Source organism: Sciurus carolinensis, chromosome 4, assembly GCF_902686445.1.
Source record: "Sciurus carolinensis chromosome 4, mSciCar1.2, whole genome shotgun sequence".
Classification (NCBI taxonomy): Eukaryota; Metazoa; Chordata; class Mammalia; order Rodentia; family Sciuridae; genus Sciurus; species Sciurus carolinensis.
This window is the reverse complement of record NC_062216.1, coordinates 153,005,780-153,019,281: the sequence shown is the minus strand read 5'-3', so window position 1 is coordinate 153,019,281 and position 13,502 is coordinate 153,005,780. Positions and strand designations below refer to the sequence as shown.

The window sequence follows — 13,502 nt, the reverse complement described above, 5'->3', positions numbered from 1 at the left end:
TTGCCTGCAAGAGACTCACCTCATAGAAAGAGATACCCATAGACTAAAGGTGAAAGGATGGGGAAAAACATACCATGCACATGGACTCAGCAAAAAAGCTGGAGTATCCATCCTCATTTTAGATAATGTGGACTTCAAGCCAATGTTAGTCAGAAGGGATAAAGAAGGACATTTCATACTGCTTAAGGGAAGCATAAATCAGCAAGATATAACAATCATAAACATCTATGCCCCAAACAGTGGCTCATCCATGTATGTTAAACAAATCCTTCTCAATTTTAGAAACCAAATAGACCATAACACAATAATACTAGGTGATTTTAACATGCCTCTCTCACCACTGGACAGATCTTCCAAACAAAAATTGAACAAAGAAATCATAGATCTCAATAACACAATCAACAATTTAGACTTAACAGACATTTACAGAATATACCATCCAACCAAGAGTGAATACACTTTCTTCTCAGCAGCACATGGATCCTTCTCTAAAATAGACCATATATTATGCCACAAAGCTAATGTCAGCAAATACAAGAAGATAGAGATACTACCTTGTATTCTATCAGATCATAATGGATTGAAGTTAGAAATAAATGAAAGAGTAAAAAACAGAAACTACTCCAACACCTGGAGATTAAACAATATGCTATTATATGATGAATGGATAACAGAAGATATTAGGAAGGAAATTTAAAAATTCTTAGAGGTAAACGAGAACAAAGAAACATCATATCAAAATCTCTGGGACACCATGAAAGCAGTACTTAGAGGAAGATTTATTTCATGGAGCGCATTTAATAAAAGAAGTAAAACTCAAAAAATAAACGACCTAACACTACAGCTCAAAGCCCTAGAAAAAGAAGAACAGACCAACACCAAAAGTAGTAGAAGACAGGAAATAGTCAAACTCAAAGCTGAAATCAACGAAATTGAAACAAAAGAAACAATACAAAAAATTGACAAAATAAATAATTGTTCTTCGAAAAAATAAACAAAATTGATAAACCTTTAGCCACACTAACAAAGAGAAGACGAGAGAAAACCCAAATTACTAAAATTCGGAATGAACAAGGAAATATCACAACAGACACGACTGAAATACAAAACATAATTAGAAGCTATTTTGAAAATCTATACTCCAACAAAATGGAAAATTTTGAAGACATCAACAGGTTTCTAGAGACATATGAATTGCCTAAACTGAACGAGGAGGACATACACAATTTAAATAGACCAATTTCAAGTAATGAAATAGAAGAAGTCATCAATAGCCTACCAACAAAGAAAAGTCCAGGACCAGATGGGTTCTCAGCCGAGTTCTACAAAACCTTTAAAGAAGAGCTCATTCCAATACTTCTCAAAGTATTCCAGAAAATAGAAGAGGAGGGAACCCTCCCAAACTCATTCTATGAAGCCAATATCACCCTGATACCTAAACCAGACAGAGACACATCGAGGAAAGAAAATTTCAGACCAATATCCTTAATGAACATCGACGCAAAAATTCTCAACAAAATTTTAGCAAATCACATACAAAAACATATTAAAAAGATAGTGCACCATGATCAAGTGGGTTTCATCCCAGGGATGCAAGGTTGGTTCAACATCAGGAAATCAATAAATGTCATTCATCATATCAATAGACTTAAAGTCAAGAATCATATGATTATTTCGATAGATGCAGAAAAAGCATTTGATAAAATACAGCACCCCTTCATGCTCAAAACACTAGAAAAAATAGGGATAGTGGGAACATTCCTTAACATTGTAAAGGCCATCTACGCTAAGCCCATGGCTGATATCATTCTAAATGGTGAAAAACTGAAAACATTCCCTCTAAAAACTGGAACAAGGCAGGGATGCCCTCTTTCACCACTTCTATTCAATATCGTCCTTGAAACTCTAGCCAGAGCAATTAGACAGACCAAAGAAATTAAAGGGATACGAATAGGAAAAGAAGAACTCAAACTATCACTATTTGCTGATGATATGATTGTATACTTAGAGGAACCAGGAAATTCCACCAGAAAACTTTTAGATCTCATAAGTGAATTCAGTAAAGTAGCGGGATATAAGATCAATGCACATAAATCTAAGGCATTTTTATACATAAGCGATGAATCTTCAGAAAGAGAAATTAGGAAAACTACCCCATTCACAATAGCTTCGAAAAAAATAAAATACTTGGGAATCAATCTCACAAAAGAGGTGAAAGACCTCTACAATGAGAACTACAGAACACTAAAGAAAGAAATTCAAGAAAACCTTAGAAGATGGAAAGATCTCCCATGTTCTTGGATAGGAAGAATTAATATTGTCAAAATGGCCATACTACCAAAAGTGCTATACAGATTCAATGCAATTCCAATTAAAATCCCAATGATGTACCTTACAGAAATAGAGCAAGCAATTATGAAATTCATCTGGAAGAATAAAAAACCCAGAATAGCTAAAGCAATCCTTGGCAGAAAGAGTGAAGCAGGGGGTATCGCAATACCAGATCTTCAACTCTACTACAAAGCAATAGTAACAAAAACGGCATGGTATTGGTACCAAAATAGAAAGGTGGATCAATGGTACAGAATAGAGGACATGGACACAAACCCAAACAAATACAATTTTCTCATACTAGACAAAGGGGCCAAAAATATGCAATGGAGAAAAGATAGCCTCTTCAACAAATGGTGCTGGGAGAATTGGAAATCCATATTCAACAGAATGAAACTAAACCCATATCTCTCACCATGCACGAAACTAAACTCAAAATGGATTAAGGATCTTGGAATCAGACCAGAGACCTTGCATCTTATAGAAGAAAAAGTAGGTCCAGAGCTTCAACATGTCAGCCTAGGACCAGACTTCCTTAACAGGACTCCCATAGCACAAGAAATAAAAGCAAGAATTAATAACTGGGATAGATTCAAACTAAAAAGCTTTCTCTCAGCAAAGGAAACTATCAGCAATGTGAAGAAAGAGCCTACAGAGTGGGAGAAAATCTTTGCCAATCATACTTCAGATAGAGCACTAATCTCCAGAATCTATAAAGAACTCAAAAAACTCTACACCAAGAATGCAAATAATCCAATCGACAAATGGGCTAAGGAAATGAATAGACACTTCACAGAAGAAGATCTACAAGCAATCAACAAACATATGGAAAAATGTTCAACATCTCTAGTAATAAGAGAAATGCAAATCAAAACCACCCTAAGATTCCATCTCACCCCAATTAGAATGGCAATTATCAAGAATACAAGCAACAACAGGTTTTGGCGAGGATGTGGGGAGAAAGGTACACTCTTACATTGCTGGTGGGGCTGCAAATTAGTGCAGCCACTCTGGAAAGCAGTGTGGAGACTCCTTAGAAAACTTGGAATGGAACCACCATTTGACCCAGTTATCCCACTCCTTGCCTATACCCAAAGGACTTAAAATCAGCATATTACAGAGATACAGCCACATCAATGTTCATAGCTGCTCAGTTCACAATAGCCAGATTGTGGAACCAACCTAGATGTCCTTCAATTGATGAATGGATAAAGAAATGTGGTATATATATACAATGGAATATTACTCAGCCATAAAGAATGATAAAATTATGGCATTTGCAGGCAAATGGATGAAACTGGAGAATATCATGCTAAGTGAGATAAGCCAATCTCAAAAAACCAAAGGAAGAATGATATCGCTAATCTCAAAAAACCAAAGGAAGAATGATATCGCTAATAAGTGGATGATGACACATAATGGGGGGTGGGAGGGGTTAGTGTTAGGGTTAGAGTTAGGGTTAGGGAGGGGGGCAAGAATGGAGGAAGGAAGGACTGTATAGAGGGAAAAGAGGGGTGGGAGGGGTGGGGGGAAGGGGAAAAAAATAACAGAATGAATCAAACAACATTACCCTATGTAAATTTATGATTACACAAATGGTATGCTTTACGCCATGTACAAACAGAGAAACAACATGTATCCCATCTGTTTTCAATAATAATAAAAAAAAAAAGAAAGCTGCCAGTGACAATTCTTTTTTTTTTTTTTTTTTTTTTTTTTTTTTTTTTTTTTTTTTTTTTTTTGCAGTGCTGGGGATTGAACCCAGGGCCTTGTGCTTAGGAGGCAAGCACTCTACCAACTGAGCTATCTCCCCAGTCCTACCAGTGACAATTCTGACCTCATGGCAATTCTCAAGGGTTCCTCAGAAGACTCTGTGAATTTAAGACTGTAGGAGATGGCTGACAACAACCTCAAGCATCTACTACACTGAAGCAAGTGAATTCCAAGAGCTTGCTGGGTATGGCTGGTAAATTTACATCTCCCATCTGGCAATGCACAATGAGAACTCTCCTCCTCTTCTGCTTACAAATTTATGCAAATGCCCTCATTGGAAGACCAACCACCTAGAACCACATGGAAATGATAGGCTGGGAATACAGTTCAGGCTTCCCCCGACCCCATAATTCAAAGGTTACTATAGAGGGGGACCACAATGATGCCTAGCTGACTAGTTCAAGTTCACTCTAGCTCATTCATTCCTACAGTTCCAATGAACTGATTACTGTGAAGAGTATGCCACAATTGATTCCCTCATCTGATGAAGGACATTTAAATAGGCTTCAATGCATTGTATGTATCTGTGGGGGAAAAAACAAAATTAATACTTCCCTTACAGTCTTTATATTTTTTTTTTCCCGTTTTCTTTTTTATTCATCTAAGATTTCCAGGACATGTTGAACAGAAAAATGACAGATATCCTAATGTGGTTATGTCAGAAAGAAGGGACTGCCTTTAGTCTTTCACCATAGGCACAACATTCACTGAGGTCTGTGGCTGACACTCCTTATTGGATAGGGAAGCCTTCTTCTATTCCGAACTCCTCAGAGTCCTTTTACAAAATTACTTTGGTCAAGTGAAGTTGCACCTCTTCACCTAGTGACGTGGTCATATTTCTTTCCTTTAATCTGATAATGTGATATATTGCATTATAGATTTTCTCATGTTAAGTCACCCTTGCATTCCTGGGATATACACAATTTGATTATTCTTAACCATTCAAGATAAATATCTCCACTAAAGAATCACAGGCTTAGGGAGGTTCCTGAGCAATCCAAGTAGTATAAATCCAAATACCAAACCTACTGGAGGACAGACACAAGATTATAAATCATTAAGGAGAGAGATTTTTCTCCCATAAACTTCTCAGGATTCAAACTGAGGAACTCTCTCTATAAACAGATGGATTTTTTTCTCTAATATACCTTTTCCTAAGATGCAGTCTTTTGTAGGTTCTAACTACAAAAGCACCTCTGTCCTGTGCCCAAGCCTCAGCTCCTGCCCCTGGCCGGCCATCCAACACCTCGGCTTCCCTGGCACTGTGCCCAGCAACCCGCTGCAGCACCACTTACGATCCCACCATTGTGGTTTGCAGTTCCCTATTTCAGCTTTCCACTTTAGCCCCTGGTGTTTATCTTACTTTCTTATGAGCTCTGCAATGTGCCTGAGGGATATTTGTTCAATTCCATCCAAAATTCTAGGTGTTTTCTAGCAGAAAGATTTTTTTTTTTTTTTAGTTGTGGATGGACACAATATTTTTATTTTTTTTTTATTTATTTTTATGTGGTGCTAAGAATCAAACCCAGTGCCTCACACATGCTAGGCAAGCACTTTACCACTGAGCCACAACCCCAGCCCCTAGCAGGATTTTTAAGTCATCTAGGTCGCTGTTTGACCTGAAACAGAAGTCTCTAATGATTCCTTTTTCAAATTGAAAAGTTTCAAAGACCACACGCCTATGTGTCATCATTATCATCAACACAGTTAAAATTTAATTAAAACGCACTCCAGGTACTAAATGGGCTAATCCTTTAAATTGCTATAGCCCTATAAAATGCATACTCCAGTTATCATAATTTTATAATCCATTTGTTGAAGAAACAATGCTATGTGTTTAGTAAAACTATAAAATAGTTTCATGTCATATAATCCCAGTAGTACCTCATATTTTTTCAAATTGTAACTTGTATATATGCAAGATATATAACTTATTCCATCTATAGACTCTGTTAGGTAAGCATATGGATTTTGGACTCTCCTTATGATAAATACTTAGTCTTTTTCCCCCCTTGGTTCCCTCTATGTGGGTCTGAGAACCCCAAGTTGAGATTCAGTGCACCACATGAAACATAAAAGAAACCACAAGTAGCTACCATATAACAGGTACTGGTTTCCACAATGTTACTAAGATCTCATTTAAACAAGATAACCCAATATTAATAGGGACTATTCATAATTTTACAAATAAGTATATATGAACAGATTAAATCATTCATACAAGGTCATGTAATCAGTATGGCAGTCAAGATTCAACTCCAGGTCTAACACCAAACACTGGACTCTTACACCACACCAATGGATCACTTCTACCACATCTACCATGCCCCTGTACAGGTAAGCAGGCTGTGCACCGCACAACTTCAGGGCCTACCATTCAAATTGCTGTCCTCACAGACTTGTATGTTTTTTTGGACAATTTCTTAGCAGATGGCAATGAATCATCTTGGGAAGATTAAATTTCTAATTTAAATAACAATAGCAATTGCTCATAAATGGTCTTTAGTTTCTTTGTTCTAAGAAACCCACTTCGTTTAGAGGCTTTAACTGCCAGAATATTTCTCTCAAGCCAAAATCTAGCACTTATGACTTCCACTAGGATTCCTGTTCCGTCTTAGGGCACCTCGGAAAAGAAGAGTCAGCCCATGAAGCCACTGATTCTCAAGCTCTAGAGTCCTTAAGAATCTACCTGAGGAACTTAAGAACTCCACACCCAAAATTCTGGTTGAATGTGTCTGGAGTGAGAAGCAGGAAGCTGAAGCCGTATGTTTGGCAAGCACAGGAAGTGATCCCTAAAAACACTGTCAGACATCTGTTTGGCCTCCTCCACCTGTTATCAGGCTAGTCTCTTCCCAATTTGAGATTTCTCAAGTCCAAGAGGTAATACAGAATAAAGAACTGAAGCTTAGAAGAGGAACATTCATTTGAGAATGTAAATCCAGAATGAACCCCTCCCCTTGTCTTCCTATGTGCTCATAATGATAATTGAATCAGCACCTAATTCCTTAGGACTTTATATACTGTAACAAGTATGGGAGAAGGATAGATGAAATAACCCTTTTTAAATCATCACTTGTTCTTATATTTCAAAGGGTCACTACAAATAAAGGTGACAGGAGCAGGTAGTATATTATTAAAGATCACCTAAAGTTATGTATGCATTAGAAAAATATATTTCACATTAATATCCCGAAGACTTTTTTTTTTTAAATCAAGAGGCAACACAGCATAGAGGTTAAATGCCTGCACCATGAAGGCAAAACACCTAAGTTCAAGTCTCCAACCACTTACTATGTGACTGAGCAAGCTGGATGTAGCGAAAGTGAACACCATGAGCTCATGAAGCTACTTGGGTAAATCTCAACAAACACAGTGCTGAGTAAAAAGCAAGCTGAAGAGGAATACACATGGTATATGACACTACATAAATTTTAAAACAGGCAAACAATACTCCATTCTGACCCAAAATAATAAGAGGGGTAAAGTGCCTGAAATTTATAATCACCATTATTTAGGACAGCAGTTACCCCTAGGTGGGGGTAGGTGGGGAGAAAGGCATAAGACCAGGTGAGAGTGGACGAGATCGGTTTCATCTATATAGCTGGCCCTCCATATCCCTGGGTTCAGCATCCCTGATTCTGTCAATCACAGACAGGAAACATTTTTTTAAAATATTTTTTAGGACTGGGGTTGTGGCTCAGTGGTAGAGCACTTGCTTAACATATGTGAGGCACTGGGTTCAATTCTCAACACCGCATATAAACAAATAAAAATTTAAAAATAGTTTACTTATTTTATGCAGTGCTGAGACTCCCACCCAATGCCTCACACATGCTAAGCAAGTGCTCTACCATTGAGCTACACCCCAGCCCATGGTATTTTAACTCTGCTGAACATGTTCAGACTTTTTCCTTGTCATTATTCCCTGAACAATACAGCATGACAACTATGTACATAACACATCGTATTAGGCACTATAAATAATCTAGAGATGTTTGAAGTATAGGAGGACATGTATAGGTTATATGCAATTGCTGTGCCAGTCATATGAGGGATTGAGCATTCACAGATTATAGTGTCGTGGGGTCCTGGAACTAACCACCATGGATATTAAGGGATGTCTGCACTAGCAATATTTTGTTTCTTAAGTAGGAAAGAAATGAGTCTTTATTATAATATTCCTTATAATTTTATGTCATATATTTCAAGTGGATTTTTCCAAAACTTATAGCAATTATGAAGATTAATATTTAGCAATACAGAAAGCACTGATGAAATAAAATTAAGAAAAAGTACTAGAATGTATTATGTTTTAAAAAATGTGAGAGAATACAGAAAAATGATCAATATAGTAAAGTTACAGATTTTGTTCTTCCTTTTTCTATATCTTGAAACATTTTCCAATGCTAATGCTACTTTTGTAATTTTAAATTTTTTTTTATGATTTCAATCAGGCAAACCAAAATATTGACTTCCTCCCCAAGTGTTTTTCAGCAACAGCCCATGTAACACTAATGTCCTAAGCTAGATATTCCACAGTGAGGAAAGAGGGCTTTATTCTCAAATAATGGAATCCATGGTATATTATATTTCTTTGGAAAGTCATTGCTTATAAACAAATCACTGCCTCTGAGAAATCTCACAGCAAAAACATCTACTATGTTTAATCCAAAGTCACTCAAGGTGTGTGACCATGGTATCATTTTCTAAGGAACAGAACTAGCATCACACAAGATAGTTTGCTGATGCTGTTCCAGATTTTGCCAATAAAAACATAAATAAATATAGATGTAGATACCTTTTGGCTCCCCAGAACCCCATTTGGACATAAAGAACAACACAACTTGTGATGTACAGAAGTAATTCAGAAGTAATTCAACTTTTCTAAGAATAGCATAATAAAGAAGAGGAATAGGGCTGGGGTTGTGGCTCATTGGTAGAGCACTTGCCTAGCATGTGTGAGGCACTGGGTTCGATTCTCAGCACTGCATATAAATAAATGAATAAAATAAGGTCCATCAACATCTAAAAAAATATTGTAAAGAAAGAAGAGGAATAGTTACTCATCCCTCCCGCACCCCTTTCTCCTCTCAAGTTAATGCTCACTGAGAACTTTCCCAAGGGCCACACCTGTTCTAAGTGTGTTATAATCAGGTAAGAACTCATTCCATCTGTCAAAGGCATATGCTGAGTAGGCCATCCCCTCTCTATGAATCACAACACATTCAACTATAAATCTTTTTAAGATGTTTTATCCAGTTTATTTTTAAAACTGGATTTTTTTTTCTAGAATAAAAGCAAAAGGTAGAAAAATTCTCCTGTGAGTCATACAGAAACCTTCAATTCTCAAGTTTTAAACATTCAAAATTATTTCTACAACAAACCATTGTACATTTATAAATTCAATTTTATTTGAAAATAAAAAGTCATGTTCTTAACTATATTCTCTACAATGTGTTGTAGTACCTTTAATATTGGAAGAACATCCAGGATCCCTTTTGGAGTCCCGGGGAATATCTTAATCTCTGTTTTTAAAGATGCATCTGGGAAAACAGAAAAGAAAGAGGAAAGAAAAAGGGGAGGAAGTAAGAAAAGAAAGATGAGAGAGTAAGAAAGGAGAAGAAGAAACAAAGGGGAAGAAGGAAGGACCAGAGGAGAGAAGAGGGAAAAAGAGAAAAAGGGACATATAACAAGAAATCATAATAACGATAAATTCTACTAATTGCTTATCTGTTTAATCATAATGATCTTAAAAAGATTCAACACTTGAGAATAGGGCAGAATATTGAATTGTTTCTCTTATGTTATTACATTTTTTTTTTCTGTATATGAAGCCATCTAAAAACCTCTGGCAGAGCCAGGTGCAGAGCCAGGTGCCCCTATAATTCAGCACTGGGGCGGGTGACAGTGGTGGGCGGGGGGTGTCTAAGGCAGGAATGGCTTAAGTTCAGGGACTGGAGGCCAGCCTGGGCAACACAGTGAAACCTCATCTCGAAAAGAAATAAAAGCATTTTGCAATAAAATAAACCAAATAAGAATCTCGTTTAACAACAAGACAGTATCATGGTAGGAATTGGTTTTCCTGTATTCACTATAAAGTCTACTTTAAAATAGACTAGCATAGAAGCTGTATAAATTTAGACAAATATCAGAGAAGGCTAGTTTGAATTAGAGGGATATAAATTATAAATATTTGTATGGCAATGTTAATTTCATAACCTAAGATGTATTTAATAACTCAAACTAAACAATTACTTAAAAATCTTATAAACAGCTTGAAGCAGACTATTATAGCTAATACAGAAGAATGACTTGTACTTTAAGTTTGATGTACCAATAAAGTGATGAGACTAACATTCTTAGAAAAGTTACAAGAATTTATATATCTAAATAGGAACAACCCCACATTACATCAATATATTAGATCCCAAATTTATAAAAAGGATTTTATGCTCCAAAATTCATTAGTTCTTTAGATATGAAACATTTTAACAAAGAAACCCTAAAATTGTATTTTACCCATTTAAAACGAACAGAACAAAATAATAGTCTTCTAAAAGTAACTAGTAAACAAAACAATACAATTGAATAAGAAATGGGATTTAAAAAATATTTCTTTAGGGCTGGGGATATAGCTCAGTTGGTAGAATGCTTGCCTTGCAAGCACGAGGCCCTGGGTTTAATCCCCAGCACTGCAAAAAAGAAAAAAAAAAAAAAAAGTCTTTAGTTGCAGACAGATACAATAACTTTATTTATTTATTTATGTGCAGTGCTGAGGATCGAACCCAGTGCCTCACACATGCTAAGCAAGTGTTCTGCCACTGAGCAACAAACCCTGCCCAAGAAGTGGATTTTTAAAAACCTAATCATTGGGCCTTTTACTTCAAATAATAGATAATCTAGAAAACTTCTCCTTGCTGGGAAAAAAAAAAAAACAATTAAAAAATACTTTTTATCTAAAAACTACAAAGACAGGAAACAAATACAAGCAGAGATCTTAGAAAGGGAGCAATGGCCTGGATCCTGGATGGGAGCCCAGTATAGAAGGGCAGGAAGGCTGCTTTTCACGCTGGGGTTTATTGTCAGTTCTGAAGAAGGGAAGTGAGAAGCTGAGGAGTTATTTGTCAGCCTTCAGGGGCTGAAGCAACCAGGAATTAGGACAGGAGAGAACGAAAAGGAGACAGAATATAGAAGGACATTGATTCATTATACAGAACTCATTTAACTCCCCACTTCAGGGAACATGGCGGGGGCAACCAAACAATGCTCTCCCCCTTCAAGAAGCTTCGCTTTCTAGAGAAGTGGGAGAACAGAAAACAAGAAAGGGGATAAAAGGGAAAAGAGAAATAAAAAAAGAATGAGATGGAAGAAAAGTAGGTGGTAGTTAGGAATGGAGAAGGGCAAGATATGAGTGAGAAGGCAGAAGGGTTTTGTCTGTCCTTCAACCAGAGAGCATAACCTTTTCTTTACATGCACTTGATTAAATCTACATCATTACTTATCTCAGATTATAAATCATCAATGCAGTACAATACTGACATGCCTAGTTTCCACTAACAGAAGTTATCCTGTGTTCTAATTTTTGCTTGTATATTTATATTTGGATGTGTATAAATTAATAACCTCATCTTCCATCCAGTATTTTACCTGGATATTTTTTAAATTTTCTCCTTGGGTTTGCTAAAGACTCTAATATTTCACTTAATCGTAATGTGACCTCTGCCACCACCACAATGTCAATGTCTTCCAATTTATAGTGGTGAATCACTTCATTTATCTGCCACAGAAGATAAAACCACTAAAAAGAGAAAATGTACAGAAACCTGTTAAAATATATTACATGGTAGAAATAGACATTTTTCAAAACTTAGTACTTCTTTGAAATCACTATCTTCTCAGTATAAAGAAACATTATGCAGACCTCCTTATTAATACTTCTTAATTATAAATAATATAGTGATCCTAAAAATATAATATCTAATAATAAACCCATATAAATTGATAAAGATTCACTGTGTACAGTCTGCATATATACAGGTATAATGGCAAATTTATGATCTGTTATTTTATATATCACAAAATGTTATCTATAGCCTCAAAATTCTTTTTCTCCCTTCAAGGCAGCCAGCCTTGTGATCAAGATCAAAGTCCTTCGAATTAGTGGGGGATAAGCAGGTGTTTCAGGTTCTACTCTAGATGTCTTAGAAATCAACTTTCAAGCCTATATCCCCAGAGCTTAGCATATAAAACCAACCAACCTTTGGAACCTAAAATGATAAAACAATATTTATACACCTACATCATTGCCTGAAAGAGCACATAATAACAAAAAAAACCACATCTATGCATCTTAAAATAGCTAATCTTAGGAGGCTCAGAATCACTAGAGCTAAAATATTTATTACCAAAATATTTTCTCTTAAATTTCCAGTTTATACTATTCAAATGCTCAGCTTTGTTCTTACCATAAAATAAACAGCTCTTTTAAACAGTCTAAAAACAGGATTTCAGGAAGAATACATGAGACTCCTATTTGTATTTTCTATTATTAATCTTCTTAATAATTTGTCCAATCTTCTGTGTCCTTAGACATACTACATTTATTCCTCCCTTTAAAACTGAAACCTCCCCCACTCCCTAAAACTGGGACAAGAGGTTCAGGAACACGCATTAAAGGAAAGGCTCACTCATCACAACAAAGAACATCTTCCTAACACATCCATCTGCAAATGATTGTAGTTACCAGGGGCATAAAATAGTGAAATTCTAGATTTGAAATACATATTGTGACTTGATTCAACAATAACAAAAAGACATCTGAAGGGAAACAAAAAAGGAATACTTTATTACTGCTGATTTTCTGGGTGAATTTTGCATAGTCATATCTGGACGTACTGATCCTCTGAATTCCAAATTTGCATTTCTGCCACAGGAACATTATCATGTCCACAACGATTTCTTTATCAGGCTTAACATCCTGAAAGCAAAAGTGATAAAGTAAATGAATAAGGATAATAAGTTCCATATATACAAAATTACCAAGGGCCAGGTAACACTCTATGAGTTTTATCTATGTATTGACTCATTTAACCTCATACCAACCCAATAAACTGAGAGTCATTACTATCTCCCTCACCTTACAGATGAGTAAACTGAAACAAAAGATGAAGTGATTTTTCCAAAAACGAAATTACCAGAAATAATAAGCAGATCAAAGGATCTCAAACCCAACCTGTCTAGCATGAATCCTCACTCTTAACCAAGGTTTATGCTACTTCAGTCTCTCTAAAAATAAAAGTACCAAACATTTTAGGCAAGAATGTAAATCAGTAAGTTCCATCCCATTTTGAAACATTTATATTTTAAGAATCTTGCCCCCTCCCCCCCGCAGATGGATC

General features: G+C 36.1%; 1 protein-coding gene across 1 annotated transcript in view; it reads right to left on the bottom strand.

Annotated features, from left to right (window-relative positions):
* Cfap54 (cilia and flagella associated protein 54) overlaps nucleotides 1-13,502 on the bottom strand; it is a 315,326-nt gene that overhangs the window by 251,531 nt on the left and 50,293 nt on the right. Inside the window, exons 13-15 of the mRNA XM_047551199.1 lie at nucleotides 12,947-13,081; nucleotides 11,752-11,902; nucleotides 9,571-9,647 (exon numbers count right to left, since the gene is read on the bottom strand). Of these exons, the coding sequence (XP_047407155.1) occupies nucleotides 9,571-9,647; nucleotides 11,752-11,902; nucleotides 12,947-13,081 (363 nt within the window). The remainder of the gene's footprint in view (nucleotides 1-9,570; nucleotides 9,648-11,751; nucleotides 11,903-12,946; nucleotides 13,082-13,502) is intronic.